Below are 22,272 nucleotides of genomic sequence, written 5' to 3'. Positions count from 1 at the left end.
GTCTCCGTGTTTATATAGAAAATGTAAAGAGATTCCATTGCTGGGGTGCTGGTGCACTGTTGCCTTACATATTGAGTGCTTAAATTATTAAAAAAAAAAAAAAAAAGACCTAATGAGGTATGCTGAAACAAGCAACGAATGTGTAGTCTCAAGTTCTTCAATATGGCTTTTAAGAGCAAGGTGAACGGTAATATTGCGTTGTAGCTCCCCCTGGTGGCTGTAAATTGACAGGGTTTTCAGTTTCTGGAGGAGCTGCAAGAAAACCAAAATAAAAGAACAGCAACAAAGACAAAATAAATGCAATCTGCATTTATTCAAGGATAAAAAGGAAAGGAAAAAAAAAAGCATTTACATTGGCTAAAACTTGAAAAGGACATAAATAGAAATAAAATAAACTTTAAAAAAAACCAAAATGCACCACAGATTTTTACACATTCCACATGTTTCAGTTTACATTCTGATTTGTTCAGCTCGTCTCAAGGCGAATACAATGAAAGTCCTCCCAGATTTAAGTAAAGTAACTCATTTCATACCAAAGACCGGTGACAGGAAATGATAAAGCTTTTCTATTTTACACAAAAAGGCATGCATAATGTAAACTAAAACATTCAAATCTTTTTGTCTTAAATAAGCAACGCGTCAGGAAAAGAACTCAAACCGTCACGTCGTAATTCTCCCACCTCGTACATTGAAAGGCCTGAAAAGACCAATATCTCTACTTCAGTGGCTATTAAAACCTAATAAATCCATGAGGATTTACAATTAAACTCTCCCACCAAGAGACGAAACAAGCAGCCTCTGCTCCAAGCAGACTAACCTCTGCACCACTGTCGGTATGCAGATATCGATATAAAGACCGTTGTAAACTGAAATGTGTGACCACGACACCACAGAAGCAGACTTTTCATAGTGCATTTCTGCCGCTGCGTTCAGGTTTAAACCGTAAGACTTCGGCTGTAAACATCCTGGCAGAAAGGTGAAAGTGGAATGATAATGTGCACAATCAAGTGAACTTTTTCCAAGCTTGTCAGGGCTTCAGAATCCAGCCCCTGAACCTGAATAAAAAGAGGGGGAAAAAACTAACCCTAAACTTCCTGTGAGAACCCAAGAGTGCAAAACATCTTCAAATTAAAACCACGACACACATGTACACCTGCTTATTTTCAAGAATACAATCACAATTTGAAGAATTTCTGATCCTGAAGCAGTTTCCACGAGTCCGATTGTTTAAGTTGAGAACTGCTGGTTGAAACCCCCCCCCCCCAACTCAAATTCGACCTAAAAACTCAGATATTCACATCTTTTAAAAGCCTAAAATATATACAGTGGTACACCGTGTGATGGGCCTGCGAGGCCTGAATTCACAGTCGGAGAAAACTCAAATCTCTCTCTTTTTTTTTTTTTCTTTGTCAGTCAGGCACTTGAACCCAACATCCCAAACTACCTTCACACGGATTGTAGATCAGTCGCATCCAGCATCTTTTCTACACGACTAAAACCACCTGGGCAGACCTGCTGCACCGACGCCGATTAAAACTCCAAACCACACGGCCGACGCGAGGCTTCACAGCTGGCGCTGCCGAGCTCGTCGCGCCCTCCACATGGCGCGCAGCTCTTTGAAGAGCAGCGGGGAGATGAAGGCGATGCTGCCGCCCGTCTGCAAGAGGAAACGGCGCGCCGGTTAGGTGAGCGAACCGCAAGGAAAGCAACTGAACTCACGCAGCGCATTGCTTTTCCAGAGAGAACACAGTGTGTGAACGTTCTATTGGGAATAAAACGTTTAGACGTATTATCGACCCATTTTCGGATCCAAATCTGAAAAATCGCACTTAAATCAAAAAGTGAGTTAGTAATTAAAATGGACAGGAAGACAAAACCTCTTCTTTCAGTGAATACAACAAGTGTGATTATTTATTTACTTAGACATCTCAACATATCTAAATGTATTGACAGCCTAAGTTTTTTTTTGTTTTTAAGTAATTTGAAGGTCTTACCATGACGATGAAGAAGTAAAACACGCTCATCCAGCCCAGCTTGCTCTCAATCAGAGACACCAAGTACTGCATGATAATCCCCCAGAGCATCGGTTACATTGGATTCTTTAGGCTCAATACTAAAGAATAATTCACAGCTCAGCCGTCGGTGTTTCTAAACACGTACCTGCCCTCCGGCCGCTCCTATACTTCCTGTTCCGTCCACGATACCGGTGACGGTCGCCAGAGCCTCCTGGCTGCCCCTCAGGGCGTCCTGGCGCCCCAGGTCAGCCGATATGGCCGAGCTGATCATGTTGGACGGACCGCCGATGAAAAAGCCGGTGGTAGCCAAGAGCACGGCGTTTATCACCTGATCATTTGGTGATCCTGAGGGACGCGGCAGACACACTTGGAGCATCGGTTCATCGGATATTTGCGGTGAGGCGACACGTATTGTGAGTACTCACGGCTGTATCCCACCAGAGCTCCCATTGCAAGCAGCAGGCTGAAGGCCAGGACGGGGGCTCTCTTCCCCATGAAGTCAGAGACCAGACCCTGAACTGTTCCTCCTGACACGAAGAAAAATACACAACGGAGACAAATCAAGCACGAAATCTCCAATTATAATTGGTACCAACGGCTGGAAAAACCCTGGTGCTTACCAAGGATTCCTCCAACGTCGTACCACACAGACAGTCTGTCGGCTTCGGCCTCCTTCCACTTGTAGTTGTTGCTCAAGTAAAAAGGGAGCCAGAAGAAGAAGGAATAGTTGACCAGTTTCAGGCAGGCATAAGCCAGGGAGTACTGCACAAAGGGAGGGAAAGAGAGAACGGCGTTAGGTTTTTCAATTTCTCTCACGAAACTCAGGGGAACATTTCCTGTGCTCGATCAGACCTACAGGCAGCACGCCGGGCAGACAGAAAGCCTCACAGAAGCCGATGGCTCGCGGAGGATGGACCTCGGGCCCGTCCTGCTGCTGATCGGACTGTTCCCTCCTCTCGCACACCTCCACCTCCTCCTCCTCCACCACTTCATTCTCATCCTCCTCATTCACCACCACCTCCTCCTCCTCCTCCTCTTCCTCGTCGCTCATCAGAGGCCTGCGGCTGTCTGTGTCCCTCTCCACCGGGCTGAGTCCAGTCTCCGACTCCAAACTCAAACCTGAAACGCAAACGTTTATTAAAGAGCAGGATAGATTTGTATAAATATATATATATATATATATATATAAAAAATGGCTGCACATAATCAACATAATTAAACAAAATAAGGAAAGGAGTCCTTACCAACTTCTTTTGGCGAGGTAAGAAGGCCAAAGAACACCACCACCCCACCAGCAAACTGCACCACAGAGGTCACCAGGAAGGCATACTGCACACAGCAGCAGTCGCCACGTTAGCATGCGGCTGCTGGCGCTGGCGCAGCGTAAAGCGTCAATAAAGCACGTAAGTGTCTGCGTCTGACCTCATATCCATACTTGAGCACGCTAGAGGCCAGAAAAGCTCCCAGGATGTTTCCGACGGAGGCGCAGGCGCTCCACAGGCCGAACACGAAGCCTCGCCTGGGGATGGAAGCCGTACGGGTGAGTAAGTGGGAGCGGATCGACGTCACGCCACGCCGGCGAAGCAGGATATCGCGGCTGCGAGCGGAGAAGTGCCACTCACCCCGCCTTACCGAACCAGTTGCCCATGACGGCCACCACGCAGGGCCAGACGGCGGACTGCAGCAGCCCGTTCAGCACCCACAGGGAGCAGTACAGGTAGACGTTGTAGATCTGGAGCCATTCGGTCAGAGTGCCGAACACAAACTCCTGCAGACACGGAGAAACGCACACCGACACGACCACACTGCGACGTGAAATCCTTTCTTGAAACATTAATCCCACACGACATCTATAGTGTTTGCTTCTATGATCCAGCTGGCAATATACATACCTGCAAATGTCTACATATACATTTTCTATACATGTATAAGTAGAATGTGGATTGACTTGCTCTCTCTTTTACCTTAAAGTGAGTAGTTCTTTTTTTTTGTTCAATACCAGAAATCCATTATTTTCTAGACATTAAACATTAGAGTGAATGTCTACACTAAAAGGTAACAGATTTCATTTTTGTTGATTCTAATTAAAACTTGTTGCTGTAGAACAGAAAGCTATTTATGTCCCTGGAACCATTTCCAACATTACATTTTACAATTGTAATTTTTTTTTTCGCTATTAATTCTAAAACTATCTTGTATTAATGAAATTAATGAGCCGATTTGAATTTATTGCTCTTTTATTTGATTTCCAACTGGATCCTGGAAATGTGTGTGTGTGTGTGTGTGTGTGTGTGTGTGTGTGTGTGTGTGTGTGTGTGTGTGTGTGTGTGTGTGTGTGTGTGTGTGTATTCCACAGTTATTTAACAATCTATTTGTATGACACAAGCTTTTGTGACATGTTATTTCCACAATATGGTCAACAGTCTCTCATCTTATCATTTGTTTATATCTCTTTCTTCAACTATCTTTTCCCCTCTAGCCGTGTCTAAGCTTTCATCAAACGATGTTAGAAGAATAATGATAATAATAAAGTGTAAATGGTCACATTGTGTACGTACCACAGCAGCGGAGCCACACAGGCCGACGCAGAGGACGTATCTCAGATTGAATCGATCCCCTATCACGCCGCTCAGATACAGACCCTGTGTGGACAAACAAAACCACTTAAAGGACAACCGGGGGAGTGGATTATTTAAGTTCACAATGGGCTTACACTGTATGTTCCAAAAGTAATATTTGCGCTTTGCCTTATCCTGGTGTTGCCTCCTCCTTAGACAACAAGGTGTGGCAGACTGGGAGCACACAACACCGTCTCCTTCCTACTTAGTTTCCTTTCAACTTGTATGACATCGATCTTACTGACTTGTTTATTTCACAGAGAAGATCTCTTTGTTTCTTCGGTATTTATTGGCTTTGGTTAAATTTGAAAAGAATGAAATCAGAGTTATCTAATCTATTCAAGCTTCATTTACAAATTTGACAGATTAATACTTCTACTTCCAGAAAAATCTCGAAATCAGAAAGCTGGTTCATGTCGGGAACATGTTATTCTGCATCGTACTCACCGCTGCATAAGAGAAGAGGAAGATGGAATCCAGCGCTCCCAGAAACAGCGTGGCCTGCTGCTCATCTGCAAACAGATGGTTGTCCTCCCACGTCTGAGAAGAGGCAGACAACAATTTCCATTCTATCCATTTAATCTGCAGCCCCAGTGACATAAATAGCTGGGAAGCTGAATCTGTCAGCAGCACCAAATCTTGGAAAAAGAAGTCAAAACAATGAAACTGCGCTGGAGCCCGGTACCTCGCTGGGGGAGAAGGCGGCCGCGCTGTCATTCTGGAAGGACGGCGTCCACTGAGCGGAGATGCTCACTTTCACGTTGCTGAATGTCTTCCTGGATGCATGAAGCAGCACATAGCTGGAGAGACAGAGGGGATCTTTACTCAAGGGGGGGGGGGGGGGGGGGGCACATCACATGCAAAGAGACCGAGCGTGGAAAAAGTCAAAAACTAAGATATAAATGTTAGAAACTAAAATACAACATGTCACAGAAAGAAAGGCTTTTGAGAAAAATGCAGTTTGAAGGACTAAAGGGATCTTGAACTGCAGCATGTTGTACGAGTTGCAGACGGCACTTTGTTTCACTCCTGGTAACTGCCGCCGTGACATGTTGACATGGACACAAACTGTTGATACCATGGCTACAGGAATTAAAGATTAACTATACCAGTCTGAACCCGGATGAAGGACACGCACTATCACCTGTTCCAGTGAGACAAATGTTGATGAATACCCAAAACACGCCCGGAAAACATTCAGGAAGGTATGTTGCAGCACGTCGCATAAACAGGTCACACGTAACAGGTTTCTAGTTGAGATACTAAACTAGTCTTTTTGGAAGGGGGACTAGGTTTACCTAAAGAAGGTGAGGAGGAAGACAACCAGATGATGGTGGGTGTACTGTGACAGACAGCCACAGCATGAGGGAGGCATCACAGGGGTGGAGGAGGTAGAGGAGGAGGAGGAGGAGGAGGAGGAAGGTGAGGGAGGAGGTGGTACTGGCGGAGGTCTCCGAGGGAGGGAGGAGGGTTTGGCTACAGTCTTCCACTACTGCAGACGGAGCAAAGGCATCACGAGAGCAGCAGAGCTGTGCCTGCAGAGGAAAGAATCAACCATTGTAGATTTTTTTTTTTATTTACTTTTTCTCTTGAAGTCTCAATCGTTGATTCACATGATACTCAAAGAAGACATCTTTGTGTCGAATAATTCTGAGGCAGAAAAATTGATCGATGACCTCTGTAGTGGACATCCTCAGCTTCTTGTGATGCGTCATATTTTATGGTGGTGTGGTGTTGTGGGGAATTTATTTCCCAGGACAATAGGTTTGCCTTTATTGCAGGAATCAGTTCATGCTGCAATAATAACTTTAAGCAGGGATTTTAATCTTATTAAAATTGTATGTTTTTCTGCTTCAATCCTAATAATTTAGCTTTCACTTTCTATGATCACATGAGGATTAAACTAAACAGGAAATCTAGGACACTGTGGCTGAAGTCCCATCACCAATAATGATGTCAACCCTAAATACAGTACCCGGGGCAACAACACTTGGAAAGTTGTATATTTCCTGGAGGAAAAAAAACAACAACAACTGCAGTTTGGCTACAGTGTCACTGTAGTTAAAAGAAAATACAATTTAAGTACTTCCCAGGCAAATCACACCTAAATGCATGGGGGAATGTCCTATTTAGACGATGCTGAGATTGAAATATACAAATTCTGTCGTGCAAAGGACGCCTTTGTCCACCTGTTTATTAATTATCTAGCTTATAATATTTTGATTTGTTTTTTTTTTTATATATGCGCACATGCTGCTTTCTGTCTGCACACACCTGTGTGTCTCTCTCACTGAGTTTCCACGGACAAAAGAAACACTGAAATGACACTTTCGGGACCTTCATTTATATCGAGACAGAAAGCTGCAAAGTCTGAGTAAAAGGAGGACTAACGTCAGAAGAGATCTTACCTTTGGGTCCCGGATCGTCCGTCTGCAGCTTGTTTTCTGAGTGGAGACACTTTACTGTTTACTGTCACTTCCTGTGAAACTTGTACGTCACGGCGCGGCGCACTGCCGCCATCTGCAGGCTAGGAGTGGAACTACAGTACAAAACCCCTCCAATTAAATTAACATCTTTTCTTCAGGGGAACTAATAAAGCTGTCCTTAATGTTTATACCTCTATGTAATCTATGGATGTCTTTCTTTTTTAAAATTCACTTTAAAATCTTTCTTATGAATAAAGCTTTGACGAGCCTCAGGCCTAAATACATATTGACTCGTAGAGTATGAACTATCCAGACCCCTGAGGTCCTCAGGAAGAGGATTATTCTGTGTTTCCAGAGTCACAAGCAAATAAAGTGAAGCATATTTTTGTTACTGTTCTCCTCACCTGTAACAAACTCCTTGATTCTGTCACCTTGTGTAAATATATAGTTTAAACTTTCCTTGGAACGCATTGTGAATTGTCTTGTGTCTGGATGGATGTCAAACATTTGGCCTGTTTGCCAAAACTGGGACAGAAGTTACATTTTATCCTGTTGGATGAAATTTGAAAGTGTAAAAAATTCTAAAATATTCAGCTATTTTCATGTTTTTAACAAACCAACTGCTTCTTCTGATTCATTTACTTGGTATTACAATGTTTTAGCAAGAATAGTGGTGAGAAGTGGACCGAGACATCAGGGATGCGACATTTAAAGCGACAACAATATCAAATGTTGTGTGGCAAAAGATAATTGCAGATATTTCATCAGATTTCTGGATGCAACATTCTTTACTCTCTGGTTTGCCCCATTGAATTTCAAACTTAACAGTATGTGGCTCCTGAACTACGATTCGTTTGACTTCTCTGGTTTACCCATTTGTGAAATCAGCCTAATTTAGGTTGACTTCCTTTTTATAAAATAAATGTTGTTAACCCCTTCACTATGGTCTTATGACCACTTGAGCCAGCTTATAACATGACCTAATGTCTAATAGTTCACACATGTGCAAAAATACTGGTATTTCCCTGCCTGTGTGTTGTTGTGGTACAAACCGTGGTAGTCATCAATACACACATATATCCATCTATACTTCTTTATCCAATATTGTCTGATCCCAGCTGACGGAGTGTAAAAGCGGGGTACAATGCCCAGGACAGATCTTTCAAAAGTTATCTTCGCAATATTCATAGGAAAGAAACACAGAGCAGGCTTATAATTAAGAAAATTACATTTATTAGCTGTTCCTTTGAGGTTTGCCATGAATTTAATGGAGATTGCCTTCATTTTGGAGGGTACAGGAAGTGATCAGTTTTGCCATTGAGTTTTACTTCAGCTGGTATTAGACAGCTGCTCAGCTCTCACCTGTCACTGGGCCATTTGTGGCTGAAAGACCAACAGTCATTGGCTGCAAGCACATTTTCCCTCCTTGTTTTAAAACTATAGCGCCACAACTTATTTCACTGACTTCACTGCAACAGTGAGATTGGATTGATTCGACCAGCAGCCCAAAAAGCCCGGTAAGAAAAACTGCATCTACACACAGTGTTATCTCTTAAGTATTGCAATATTCAGTTTTATCTTTGTGGCTCCTTGTTTGTTTCAAAAACATCTATATGTTTAAATTTTATGAGTGCAATGCAGCTCAGGCTAAATGCAAAAATGAGTATGAAAAAAAGTATGATTGAGATTCAAGCTGTAAAAAAATCCTACATTTAATTGTTTGCCTTAATTATCTTTGACATCTTACTCTTTCTATTTAGATTGACATTAAATCATTAAAATGCAACCATAAGCTAAAAACAGATACAAGCATTTGTAAGTTTGAATAAGTCATTGCCTATAGTCTTCAGTTTAAAACTGAATCAGTGGTCAGAGAAGATGGGCTGTAATGCCACAGCTGCCCGAGCAACTGCAGCCCAGCAACATTTGTGACATGAATTCCAATGAAGTACAGATTTGGAGGGAAAATAATGTATTCCAAGGCAGACTATCCCATGTGCCAAACAAATTCCCATGGAGACCTTTCAGAGGAAAAAACATTAAAGGCATATAAATAGTTTTCAGTCAGTATGAGGGCATATTCATTCATTTTGAATGGCTTGATGTTGAAGTCAGCTGTGAGAGAGAGAGAGAGAGAGAGAGAGAGAGAGAGAGAGAGAGAGAGAGAGAGAGAGAGAGAGAGAGAGAGAGAGAGAGAGAGAGAGAGAGAGAGAGAGGGGGGAAGTCATATTCAGGGTCTGCAGTGAGTGAGGGTGAATAAAAGTTGAAGTTTGCAGAAGAGGCAGAAGGCAGGATGTGTGCATTAGTTTGGGATGAAGCCTGAACTCAGCTCAACATGTGATCAGTCAGTGAAAAAGGATTGAATGAAGTTAGAGGAGCTGCTGCAGACGGTTTAACTGGGACATAGACAGCGCACTGGTTACTATACCAATGGATACTGTGACTGCAACATCCAGTGTAAGATGCTTGCATATCAGTCGTGAGCACATGGAAACTGTACAGAATAAGGAGGTAAGTCATTGGCTCGCCTAATTTATTGCATTGAATGTTTTCCATTTGATTTAATCAAGACGACAGTGTCATTTTCCATTCAGACTGTGACACTGCATTTCTGAGGAGAGAAAACCAGCTGTATATGAAGTTAATGTAAAGTCTTTCAGACTGTATAGGAAGTAACCTGCACAAATGAAACATCATTTTATATGCTTTATTTTGCACCATTGGATAGCTTGATATATAATATATATTAATTTTGTGTCTGGGTGACTAATTTAAAACTTTATTTTCTGTCCTAAAGCTTTGGGAATCTGCTCAGCTGCAGATCAGATACTTTTTGAGGTTGTACAATGGGTAACAAGAAGACTGCCACCTATGTCTCTTATTAATATTTAGTTTACTATAAGGAAAGACATTTTTTGAATTGTGAATTTTTTTCATCTCAAGGTTAAAGCGGCTGCATGTGACTTTTACATTTTCCCAAAAAAATCAATATTTGATTCCACATGTCCTCTTAGTTTCATTGTTTCCTTCAATTTCAGGATCTTCTGAGCAGCTCAAGCAGTACAAAACTAAAATAAGCCTGTCAGTATTGTCAATGTATTGTTTAATTGCAATTTATCATGTTTTATCAATTTCAGTTTTTCTTTTTCACTGAAACATATACAGATAAGTCTAGATCCACACTTCCTGTTGTAATTACTGTCAAGCTTGACTTATATTTGTTATCTAAAATACAATGACAGGTTTCATTGGTACTCACATTACAGGGAGGGTGCGGACAGTGTCATTAAAACTAGATGTCAACTAAACAAATGATGACAGCAGCCTGAGAGCTGGGAAATGCTATCTCAGAGGACATTGAACTTTGGATCGTTGGCCTCGAAGATGTGAAAGTATGCGAGTCGAGACGAGGAGAGCAGGGCAATTCAGTCGCTGCGGAGGTCAGAAGGTGAGCCTCCAGTAAGGATTAAGTGATAGAGAAAGACCAACAACAACACAACGGGGCAAAGAAAAAGACGAGAGGAGTGATTGAGTCACACACGCTGCTGAATAAAGTGTTGGTTTGGGTGATGAAGTGCTTGAGGGAGTTGCACTGAGCTCCAGGCTGTCGCCTTTTCCCTGAGTCTGCCCAGCTGTCCTCTAAATACTGGTCATTACCAGTTCAGAGGGAATATTCAGCCTTACCACAGGGACTACATCAAACTAAAAAGCAGCATGACAACACAGCTCATCAATAAGCCTGACACAAGCGGTCATTTGGAACCAGGCCAGACAGGATGTCCAGCAAATATGAATACCTCAATCCACAAAACCCAGCAGCCAACCAATGCTCTCACTTCTGTCCATTTCCCTCAGGTGCACAGTGATTATGGCTGCCGCTGAAAGAATGAAAACGAAGCAAGATTACATCTACTCCACAGTCAACAGGTTTGTATCCGAGCAGGCTTGTCAACAGGGAACTTCTTGCTTCAGGAAAGAGCATTTCATACCACACAAGTCCTCCAGAGCCTGAGAGAGAAGAATCGGGGTTTAGCTCACCCTTTAATCATCACGTCCATTAAGACAAAGTCAGAAAAGGTCTTTCAGCTGAAGGGTTTCCCATTTCCTCCTGTTTATTTGATAAAAGATAACGGTTTGATGAAATGGGCCCTGCTCCAAGTTTGTGTTTATTTAGTGATGCTGATGAGAAGAAGATGCTCGGTTTAGGCTTGTCCTGCGGCATTTTACTCACAGTTTTCCCACCGGTCCCAGAAAAAGACTTGAGTGTTCCCCGACTGGTAATAAGAATCACCTAGTGATGATCCTAATGGGGAGGGATTTTCTCTGAATCGTGGCTATGCTTATTATTTTTCAGGCATAGGCAACATTGGAAAGGGCAAATTCCCCTCGAAGGAACAAACCTCTGCAGAACCAGGCTCAGAGATGGCCGCTTTCTGCTATTTCGTTCGGGGTTAAGTAATAGAAAGATAGGAAAGGAGAGCCGAGAAGTAAAGTAAAGGTCTCCCTGCAGTCTAAACCTTCAGCAGCACAATTAGAAAATGCTCCCGGGTCTGAACCAGTCCTAACTGTAAGCTTAATTTAATAGGAAAGTTTTAAGCTTAATCTCAAAAAGAGAGACTTTGATAGTCTGAAACGAGGAGCTGGTTCGACACGAGAGGAGCCGGATAACTGAACGCTCTGCCTCCACTCTACTTTTAGAAACTCTTGGGACTTTCAGTAAGCCAGCACTCTGAGAATGAAGTGCTGGGATTATATGGGACTAGCAGCTCTTAAGGGAATGATGAAGCCTGGTTGTTAAGAGCTTTATAAGTTTAAAGAGGAATTTTAGGTTTAAACCTAGATTTCAGAGAAAGCCAATGAAAGTAAACTAATATTGGAGTGACGTGATCTCTCCCAACTCCAGGCCTTTTCTTGATATATTCCAGTCTCTAGCAAAATGCTATGATCAAATATGAAATGCAGCACTGAGATATAAGAGGATATGATTCCATTATCTGAGGTCTTTATTGTTGAGGAAGGAAACCAGAGCGCTTGGTGTTATTTGGTGGAATATCATTAATGTGATTTTGTGTGTCTTTAGGCTAAACAAGGGCTGTCGTGGTGGAAGCACTTTCCATATTTCTTCAAAAGAAAACAAGGAAGCCACACACCCAATCCCAAACAGAACTGGGCCACCGATACTTCCCTTAACCCCATTAGAGAACCTGAATAACCAGAAGGACGTTTTATCTGCGATGGCTCACAGGAGGCCAGCTTTTGACCACCATGGCAATGAAAATGCTCCTGTGGTAGGAGGTAAGATGCCGCGATCCAATGTGGGAAACATCAAGGACAAGATCTCTCAATGGGAGGCCAAGGAGCCTCCTCATTTGGAGCCGACGTGTGAAAGTTTGGGACATTGTGCCACTGTAAAAAAGACAGAATCGAACGGTGACAGTAAAGCTATCGATACACATGGTGGAGACAGCTGCAGAAGAGTCACCCACAAGGAAAAGCAGGACATTGAGAAAGAGAATGTGGGAAGTTATGGGGATCCGAGGCCTTGTTCACCCGCTGAACCGGGTAAACAGCAAAGAGGAGCGCTCAGTAACTGTAGGCCGGCTGCTAACCAAAAGGAGGATAACGTAAGAGAAAAGCAAAACCACCAGAAAGAGAATATTGACACAATTGATGATTCAAGGCCTTGTTTAGCTGCAGTCACAGAGCAGGAGCAGGTGGGGACACTGAGGAGAAACAATGACAGGAAAACAACAGAACAACCAAACCAGAAGAAGAGAGCTGTATTCACGCTCTTTAAAAAGCTGGAGGCAATGGGGGAGAACCACGGGAAACACCCCCAAGAGCTTGGAAACTACTTCAGCCCGCCCACCAAAGACAAGCAGGTGGAGGTAAAGCGAAAGGAGTCGGAAGCTTTGTCTCTAAGCAGCGCAGCAAAGTCTCCCGGGACTGAAGACCGGAAGGGGCAGCAAGAGAATGTGTACACGGAGCCGGGGGAACCCCCCATCAACCCGCTCCCCAAACCCCGGCGCACTTTCCAGCACCCAGCCTCCATGGGAAAGGGTCAGAGGCAAGGGAGCGGGCAGAGGAACCTTCCCCCGCTGCCCTCATCCTCTTCGAAAGCCTCCACCAAACCTCCGTCCGGTGTTTACGGGCGACCTCGGGGTGAGAGAGTCCAAGACGATATCCACAGGTACAGAGAAATCTGCACAATCATCGTTTAAAAGAATACCGTTTCTAAAATAAACATGTATCCGGTAACAATTTGTATTTTTGCATTCCACATAATAGGAGATTGTTTGAGTTTGAAGATCTTGCAAGGAGCCCGCTCTTCTCTCATTCACCGTCTCAGGAGCATCACTATGAAGACATCCTGGGTCAGACATCTGGATTATCTTCTACTGATTTCCTTTAAGGAGTAAAGCTGTAAATTAGAAATACAGAAACAGTAAGGCAATACAGGAGCTGTATTCCTCTAAGTACTGAGTAAAAGTTAACTCCATCCATCCATCGGGCAAAAGGCACAAGTCACCAGATTCACTACTTCACAACTGTGCTCACCACTACACCAGCCATTACTTTACATCCTTGAGCAACATTTACTTTCTTTATTGTATTTCTTACACCAAAAGAAATACATTGCATTATTTAATTACTAGTCAATGAATAATATTGATCATCTTTTCACAGTCATCATAAGGGTCATAAGAGAAACGAAGCAGGAATTGTAGAAATAGATTTTTCTTTTTTAGGACATTTCTGTTATGGTTTATATTGATTATTTAGTAGCATAGGTCACATCCGGAATGTTCAATCCAGAAAGGCAGGAAAAATACTTTCTCGCTCTCTTTATATATATATATATATGTATGATTTGAGATTAAAAAGTTTTTTTTTGTTAAAAATTACAATTCGAACACAGCAGTGGCAAGACGTATTTGCATCTGAATAAAACAGAGATGCCAGATAGTAAAAGATGCCGAGTTATTTACATGAAACTCCACTTTGATTATGCCTGATCATGATAATGAAAACTAAATGGAAAATCAACTGCTAATATGTCCTTTTCCTGTCCTTGCGGTAGATTCCTCCAATGAGAACCCGTATGAGGACATAGAGCTGGAGAGTCAGTGCTCCCAGCAGTCTTTGCCCTCGTCTCCTGGTGCTGATAATTCCAAGGTGTCTGAGCTGTTAACAAAACTTTACAGTCACTGTGGGGTTTTATGAAAAACGTAATTGATTTTTGTTTTTCTTTAGGCCTCAAGACCTGGTTTCTTCAGGCAGAATTCAGGCAGGAGCTTTAAGCTGCTGGACCTTCGGCGGACCAACCAGCAGACACACAGAGCCGGTAGTGGAGGAGTTTCATCCCCACCACAGCTCAGCCCTCCGTCCACTCCCACTGGGCCTGAACACACTGCCTGGGTGCCCGGGGATCCCTACAGCCGGACCTGTCGCAGGATACCAACGGTCTGTGTTTCAATCAACGTTTTCCGGTGCAAAAAATGTTGAAATCCCTGATATGACCTTATACATTTTATAGAGAACTGAATCTTAACCCAAATTTCAATAACGCTGAACTTACAGCTGCTAAAAGAGATATTTACTCACACTGTATCATTATCTAAACGACAGGTTGTGCTGAGGATCAACAGCATATTTGAGGCTCGGAATAGAAAGAAACATCTCCGGAGGGTCTACCATTATGCCGAGACAAGTTCAGGAAGAGGTGACGAAGTTGAAATGTTAAAGTAAACTTCATTTTCCTCGTTTTCATGCCTACATTGTATATGAGGATTTATGGCTTTTGTCTGACAGTAACGGACGAGAACAGCGACTCCGAGAGTGAAGTTGAAGAAAGAGCAAAAGGTAGAGCCTTTTTGCGCACATAAAACATCACTCAACCTTTATAGATGACGCTGCCGTCTTTACATGGACTGTCTCTCATCCCAGCTCAACGTCAACGACTAACAACGGTCAAGTCCATACTGAACCGTCCGAGCCAGACCCGGACCAGCACCAGGAACGGCTCCCTGGAACCGGAGCTCCACCAGCGCAAACTTTTCGAATACTTCTTGGTTGTGTCACTACAAAAGTCAAAGGCTGGTGGCCACTATCTGCCGGAGGTCACGCAGCAGTTCCCCCCAAAGGTCAGAGTGCTGTTTTTATTCGAAGAGAAAGAGAAAGCCAAATCTGTCCCAGCAGGCAGGAGCTTTTTCTAAAGACAAGATCCCACAAGTCTTGCGGAGCTTAAAAACAAAAAAACAAAACTGCTATATGCATGATTACTGATGGAAAAACAGGTATTCAGACTGTAGTTTTCCTTTGTGTTGGTGCAGCTGGAGCGTAGCTTCAAATTCATGAGGGAGACGGAGGATCAGCTGAGGATTATTCCTCAGTTCTGCTTCCCCGACGCAAAAGACTGGGAGCCAGTGGAGAGCTACCCGAGGTGAGGATGGAAAATGACCTTCAATGCTCCTGTTGAGACAATGACACGTAAACACGGCTCCTCCACTGCCACATGGCTGGTCCGCCTCTGAAGAACTGAACTATTTTATCACATGTGCAGTGAAAACCCACCGCTCACAGTCTCTCCTTGTCGTTGCTCGTCCCTCACAGCGAGATGTTCTCCTTTGTTTTGACTGGCGAGGACGGGAGCAGGAGGTTCGGATACTGCCGACGTTTACTGGTAAATAGCAAATGAGCAGAATAAATAAGTTGGGCAGTTACTGAACAGGAAATGGCTAAATACCACGATGACGGCTGAGTAAATAGGAGTGCCAAAATAGTCGGCGTGCCTGTGGGAAAATGGTCCATCTCAGGGTCGGGGCGGAAGTGTGTCAGGCTGGGAACTGTGTATGTGCGGGCATGCATGTGTTTCTGTTTATGTGAATCTACCGTGTGTGTGTGTGTGTGTGTTGCAGTTTGGTTTATGTGTGTTTTAATGTGTCTCCATGTCGTTATTCTTCCCTAACGTCTTTAAAACTGCGCAATATTATTATTCAATTCAAACACCATGTCCAGACTCACTTGTTTATCCAAAATATACATTTTCTTGAATTTCTTAAATGTTTAAAAAGCTGCAACTTCTTTTTTTTTCTTCCCAGCCCAGTGGAAAAGGCAAATGTCTGCCAGAGGTCTACTGTATTGTGAGCCACCTCGGCTGTTTCAACCTGTTCTCCAAGGTAAACTTGGTTATCTGTGATTAAAACACTGACAGATCGTGACCATAGATGATTTGAGCGTGGTGTGTCCATGTGTGCGTTTTGAAGGTTTTGGATGAGGTGGAGAGGCGGAGGGCTCTGTCTCCTGCCCTGGTGCAGCCGTTCATGAGAGCCATCATGGAGGCCCAGTTTCCAGCTCCCGGCAAGACCATCAACATTAAAACTTTTCTCCCAGGTTCAGGCACTGAGGTGAGCGACACTGGAGCAGCGAGAGCAAGGAAATGTCAGTACTGCTCTGGAGAAATGGTCAGGATGTGACGTCTTTGGGATGGACACACAGAAAAGGTTTCAGTCCAACTGGAAATTGTCTCGCTGTGAAGCGAGAATGCTCCCCACCACAGCACAGTGCAAGTTTTTCGTCATGCTTTATTGATATTTTAACATAAGATATGACTTATAGGTTTGCTTTCATTCTATTCAATATAATGTCTCTTTTTAAAGAAGCATCTTAGAAATTCAAGACGGATTCTCATTATATTTGAAGCCAATAACTTTGATTTCAGTAAATAAGTACAGGGACATTTGTAGTAGAAACTCTATATTAAACAATATTCTTTTTTCTTTTTTTCTTATTCACATGTTTGCAGGGTTTTTTGATTGTTACTTTATACACACAAACAAACAAATTAGCCACTTTATAAGCAAAAACAAAGTCTTTAATAATTCAATATTTCTTGTAGAAATCCCCTGGGAAAGTCGGGAAGAAACAAAGAGCCACATGTAAACACACCGTCTCAAAGTTTGATCTGGAAGCTTTTCGGAACCGATTATTTAGAGGCATGTGTGCAGCGGGACCGTGAGCTAAAGTGGCACAACTGAACTATTGCAAAGAAGAAGAAAAAAAAGAGGACCTTTGCAAAGCAGCACATGTAGTCCTGACCTGAATCCAAGTGGAGGAGCGTGAACACAATAAAACATCAGACGAGACGAAAAGCTTTGAAATGTGCAGGCTGTATAAAATAAAATTCAAGGATGAAGGATGAGCAGGCCTCTCTACTAAGACGTTTTTTTTGTGTCCCTTTCCCTCCAGGTGATGGAGCTCTGTCGACCCACCGACTCTCGCCTGGAGCACGTGGACTTCGAATGTCTCTTCTCCTGTCTGAGTCTGCGGCTGCTGCTCAGGGTCTTCGGCTCCCTTCTGCTGGAGCGACGCGTCATCTTCACTGCAGACAAGCTCAGGTCCGACCGCCACTTTTTCCTCTCCACAGTGAAATATTCCTCCTCCGGCTATGTGACACTTCTTTTGCCTCGCCTTTAAGATGTGCGGCTCCTCTGTTTATGTAATTATGGAGATGGCAGATACCGGGTGAAAGTTTCAGGGTTTATTTTCATTAGTAATTTATAAGACATGTGGGTGGTCCAGCACTAGATTATTTTTTTTTTTAATAAATTGGAGGCCAGCCCTGCTTTTTATTCAGGGAACATGCCAGAGAGATATTTTGAGGACAGGCTGTTGAGTTGTTGTTGGGCTGGGATCCGTTTGTTTATTCTGCTGAAGAAAGCCAGTGGGATCCAGAAAGAGCGATGGCAGTAGTAGAGGACAGGAATGCAAAGTCCAGTGATGTCAGGGAGAAAAGCAAGAAGCCTCTCTGGGAAATGCGGTTCCCTCGAGGGGGATATTCAATATTTAGACTCCAATTACATTGCAGCACACTCATGTGGTGAAAGCAAGTAAGTTCACTTCCTGTATTTCATATTTGTTCTTTTGAGTTTTAAATAATCCGGGCCAGGGGTGTCAAAAATATAGTCTGTGGGCCACAAGGTGGCCATCAGAAGGTTCAATCTGCCTCATGCATTGATCTTTTACAGTAGAAGTAAACAGATTTTGTTATTTTGTTCACGGCAGCGATGCCCACAATGCTGCAATGAAGGTTTTCTACTTCATTAGTATTAAAACCACACTTTTAGGGTGTGTCTGTAAAATTTCATGGAACCCACACTTGAAGATTTTAATAAATGTAAACAGAAAATACTTGTGGGTTACTTCTTTGCATTAAAACTAAGAAGACAATGCCACGCATGCTGCAGTGGTTAATCCTCTCGCCTCATTGAGAGAAAGCTGCCGATTCAAGTCCAGAATTTGTCAGTTGGCTTTCCTGTGCAGGGTTGCGACCTGTCCATGGTGAAACTTTTTCACAAAGACAGCAGGGATTTAATCCAGCGGTACCACAACGTTAAGTTGGATGAAGCGTATAGAAGTTATGTGGATGGATGAATAATTCTGCCTCCCATCCTTTGCAATGATTAACTAAGCCTTGTAAAACATGGAGACCAAGTCATTTCTTATTTATTCCATTTTTAGGCAAACCTTACTCATTTTCCTGCAATGTGGATGCCAATAAATTGGCCTACATTATATAAAATATGTGCGTATGAGTGTGTGCATGGGTGTGTAGCCCACATCAGTCCAAGCTGAAGCCAACAGTTGGCAGTCTAAATCCCCTTCTGAGATCACACTTGGCTGTATCATAGCGCCCCTGAAATATGAAAGAGGTTTTGATCATTTCAGTCCGTCGGTTAACTTCCCTCCTGGTCTCTCCTGCAGTACCCTCTCCCAGTGCTGTCATGCTGTGGTGGCGTTACTCTACCCGTTTGTGTGGCAGCACACTTACATCCCCGTGCTGCCCTCAGCCATGCTGGACATCGTCTGCACCCCGACGCCGTTCATCGTGGGCCTGCTGTCCAGCTCCCTGCCCCAGCTCACCGAGCTCCCCCTGGAGGAGGTCAGAGAGGAGACGCACTGTGACTCGAACTCAACACAGAGAGAGAGAGAGATGGTACATGTAAACCACTGAGGACACATTAATAATCACATCAATAATAGGTATACTCATGTGCAGGTTCTGGTCGTGGATCTGGAAAAAAGTCGGTTTCTGAGACAGGTGGGCAGCTCCTACAAGTATGCTGGTGTTTGTTTTTTGTTTTTTTTATGGCTATCGAACAAACTATTCCTCAGAAATGACTTTTCTGTCTTGCTGTGTGACATTTAGTTGGATGACGAGGACTCCATCCTGCCAGCTAAGCTCCAGACAGCCCTGGAGAACGTTCTGGAGAGGAGGCGAGAACTCGCTAATGAGAGAGGAGGAGAAAACACCAGTGGTGAGATGAAACAGTAACTTCAGTAACGTGTTCAGTTATTGCTCTTTTTGAGCTCCTTGAAATGTAATAATTTTCTCATGATTTTCACCCTCCCGTCGCCAGAAACGGCCCACCTCAGCACCGTCGTGTCCGAGGCCTTTGTCCGTTTCTTCGTGGAGCTGGTGGGCCACTATCCCCTCTTCATCACCGGCGAGCGGGAGGACGGTTACTCCTCCTCGTCCTCCTCCCCACTCCCCTGCTCGTTCCAGCGCGAGGGCTTTCGCAAAGCCGTCCCATCCAAGACGATGCGTCGCTTCCTGGAGGTCTTCATGGAGACCCAGATGTTTGGCTTGTTCATCCAGGAGAGGGAGCTGCACAGGCAGGCTCTGAAAGGTACAGAAGAGAGAGAGAAAGAGAGAGGGAGAGAGAGAGGGAGAGAGAGAGAGAGAGAGAGAGAAGAAAAGTCTAGCTGCCGGGATTCGCTCCAGTTCTCTCTAATTTGTTTTTCTCGCCAGGTCTGTTTGAAGTGCGAGTGCAGGAGTATCTGGACTCCATCCATGAGAACGAACATCGGAGGGTTAACAGGTTCCTCAAGGGCTTAGGTGAGGATGATTATGAGCTATTCATAGCCAGAATTACTTAATTATAGTGAAACATGTACAAATTCATTATTGTTGGCTCACTCTCACCCTTACTTATCTTCTGTCGCTGCAGGGAACAAAATGAAGTTTCTTTCCAAGAAATGATGCCACTGTGAGCACACAATTAGAGACTGAAAGTGAGAAGAAGATGCAATACAACACGGGAAGACATCCAGGAGTCGTAATCCAACAAACAGAAACTTAATCTTCGTCTCCCTTGAGGATGACACAGAAGGTTTTGTTCAAGAGCTCGTGAAAGACAGTGAGGAATTACAAACTGCACTGAGGATGATTTAGATGAAGAAATTGGAGAAGACAGACTTTCAGGAATATTTATTAATGTCGCTGGTTGATTTTGTGTGTGCAGATTAAACGTACTGGTGTAAAAAAATATATTATATAAGCAAGGAAAAACACTTCAAATTATTTGTTTTGCTGTGTGAAGAGTTCATGGTCACACTACAAGCATGTCCCAAGCCTATCACGGTCAGATTATGAATGACACCAACACTTAGTAGTTTTGTCTCATGCTGGCAGCAGCATTGTGTAACATACTCCGTCTGTCGCAATGCTATTTAAGTCCACCAGGGGGCAGTGATTTATTTTCTGTGAAATGATGAGTTCCCTGACACTGACTGGTCAGAAAATGAAGCAGACTGGCTTTACATGCCCATGAATGCCTCAGTTTTCTTATAGCCAAAACAGTGACAACATCACAAGTGCTTCAAATAAACCCTTTCTGGTTTTGATGTGGCGAGTTATTGTCTTGATGTCGTCATGTTTTTTTCCCCCCATCAAAACGAGCGGCCATGCGTCACCAGCCATCACTTTGCCTGTTTACAGTCTAGAGGTCATTTTTCTGTAAACGTATTCGCCGTCCCTCCTCCAGTTTCAAGATTTCCAAGGATGGGAATTACTTTAGAGTAAATACAAGGAGTATCCGATGACACCGTCAAGGTTTGACAATATAACTTTTCATACAGATGGGAAACTACCGAGATGTGAATCAAAGCCAAGGAAATTGTGTTCACTCAGCATTTGTGTGTCAGTTTTGCAGCATGAGTAATCCTCATGCCATCCCTCTGCTAACCATTCGCTGCTGTGTTTGTGTGTTTGGAGTTATGTGGCCTTTTTTTTTTTTTTTTTTTTACTACAAAGGGCCTTGGTTCAGAGTTGGTGGCAGCTTTACTATTTTTGTCTCTGAGTCATGGAAACAAAGCCGATCTTTTAGCCCACGAAGAGGAAAGCACATCTTTGTCAGCATGAAAACATAACACAGGTGCAGAGCGGAGCATAGTAGTGTATTGTCTGAGGAACGGCGCTCTCGGTTTGTGCGTGCTGAGCAAGCCTGAGGGCCCTTAACCTGTCAAAATGGCAAGTTCTCTCTCACACACACACACACACATGCTGACTCATAAAAATAGATGCAGTGATTACAAAATAACTTTATGTATAGCTTTCTGAAACCTGGTGATGTTTGGAGCACCACACAGAGTAAAAAAAACAACTAAAATGGATTTTAATTGAAATAATCACAAACAGGAGAAAATCAGGCCACATTTGGACTGAAAAGTCCCATTTTTAAAGTGAGGTGTGAAGTTAACGCAGCTAGTAAAGGTAAAATGAAAAATTGTGTTCTCCTTTGTCCAGCAGCAACAACGTTAGATTGAGTGTAGATAGAGTCTATATCCATCTAAACAGAGAAAGAATGAACAGCACAGTCATGATTGATGACAAAAGCAATGCTGTGAATATTAAAATCTATATGTTTTTTTTTTTAATATAAATCTTTATGTAGACGCATGGTGGAACATTTTCCAGGAGTTTTTAAAGAGAGAGCTGTCAGGGGAGGACGGGTGTAGAAATAAAAGAAAAAAAACAAAAAGATCTGGGGTGCAGGGAAGCGCTTGATACTTACACCTTTCTTTTCTATCTACATTAACATATATATACCCCAACAGTCATAGCGACCACTGCTATATTTAACCAGCAGACCACATAAAATACATAAATCAACCTGTCTGATTAAAATATAGTCACGCTAAACTCGAGATTCAAACTCATGTGAATATATAATAGAAAGTTAATTAACATTTCCATTATGCACAGTGCAAGGTATCGTATGTTGTCATAGAAATATTGCTGTAACAACACTATAAATAACAAATAAGATCATTGTTTTGTTAAAACTGAGGATTTTTGGTCAGCCGTTTAGGAGAATCTACAACATGATAATAGCAAAATGGGCGTGTTTAGTTTGGAAGTCTTAATACAAC

General features: G+C 43.1%; 2 protein-coding genes across 2 annotated transcripts; one reads left to right on the top strand and one right to left on the bottom strand.

Moving 5' to 3' along the window:
* Nucleotides 1–295: 295 nt before the first annotated feature.
* Nucleotides 296–7,101, bottom strand: slc37a3 (solute carrier family 37 member 3). The gene is made up of 14 exons (XM_080492194.1): nt 7,042–7,101; nt 5,932–6,168; nt 5,319–5,433; nt 5,081–5,173; nt 4,574–4,657; nt 3,638–3,783; nt 3,438–3,534; nt 3,260–3,344; nt 2,872–3,134; nt 2,636–2,777; nt 2,441–2,542; nt 2,161–2,360; nt 1,995–2,060; nt 296–1,657 (listed from the first exon to the last, which is right to left on the bottom strand). The coding sequence occupies exons 2-14, from the start codon at nt 6,006–6,008 to the stop codon at nt 1,565–1,567; spliced, it is 1,563 nt and encodes a 520-aa protein (XP_080348320.1). The 5' UTR covers nt 6,009–6,168; nt 7,042–7,101; the 3' UTR covers nt 296–1,564.
* A 2,209-nt stretch (nt 7,102–9,310) lies between these two features.
* Nucleotides 9,311–20,752, top strand: LOC308127210 (DENN domain-containing protein 2A-like). The gene is made up of 20 exons (XM_080492087.1): nt 9,311–9,570; nt 10,915–10,986; nt 12,140–13,249; nt 13,348–13,433; nt 14,141–14,235; nt 14,314–14,523; nt 14,689–14,782; nt 14,872–14,922; nt 15,007–15,203; nt 15,393–15,502; nt 15,673–15,742; nt 16,161–16,238; nt 16,326–16,466; nt 17,308–17,456; nt 18,823–19,000; nt 19,118–19,159; nt 19,268–19,376; nt 19,479–19,748; nt 19,871–19,957; nt 20,070–20,752. Exons 2-20 carry the CDS (start codon nt 10,928–10,930, stop codon nt 20,099–20,101), a joined length of 3,168 nt encoding a protein of 1,055 aa, XP_080348213.1. The 5' UTR covers nt 9,311–9,570; nt 10,915–10,927; the 3' UTR covers nt 20,102–20,752.
* Nucleotides 20,753–22,272: the final 1,520 nt, after the last annotated feature.

This window comes from Lipophrys pholis (genome assembly GCF_963383615.2).
Source record: "Lipophrys pholis genome assembly, chromosome: 22".
NCBI classification, from domain to species: Eukaryota; Metazoa; Chordata; class Actinopteri; order Blenniiformes; family Blenniidae; genus Lipophrys; species Lipophrys pholis.
The sequence above is the reverse complement of the archived record's forward strand: the minus strand, read 5'-3'. Positions and strand labels throughout refer to the sequence as shown.

Coding starts and splice junctions, on each gene's coding strand:
- slc37a3 (XM_080492194.1), bottom strand. CDS start 6,008: ATGCCTCCCTCATGCTGTGGCTGTCTGTCACAGTACACCCACCATCAT. Junction 4,658..5,080: donor TCCTCTTCTCTTATGCAGCG/GTGAGTACGATG, acceptor TTGTCCACACAG/GGTCTGTATCTGAGCGGCGT. Junction 2,543..2,635: donor CGACGTTGGAGGAATCCTTG/GTAAGCACCAGG, acceptor TCTTCGTGTCAG/GAGGAACAGTTCAGGGTCTG.
- LOC308127210 (XM_080492087.1), top strand. CDS start 10,928: ATGGCTGCCGCTGAAAGAATGAAAACGAAGCAAGATTACATCTACTCC. Junction 14,236..14,313: donor CTGGTGCTGATAATTCCAAG/GTGTCTGAGCTG, acceptor GTTTTTCTTTAG/GCCTCAAGACCTGGTTTCTT. Junction 19,749..19,870: donor GCACAGGCAGGCTCTGAAAG/GTACAGAAGAGA, acceptor TTTTCTCGCCAG/GTCTGTTTGAAGTGCGAGTG.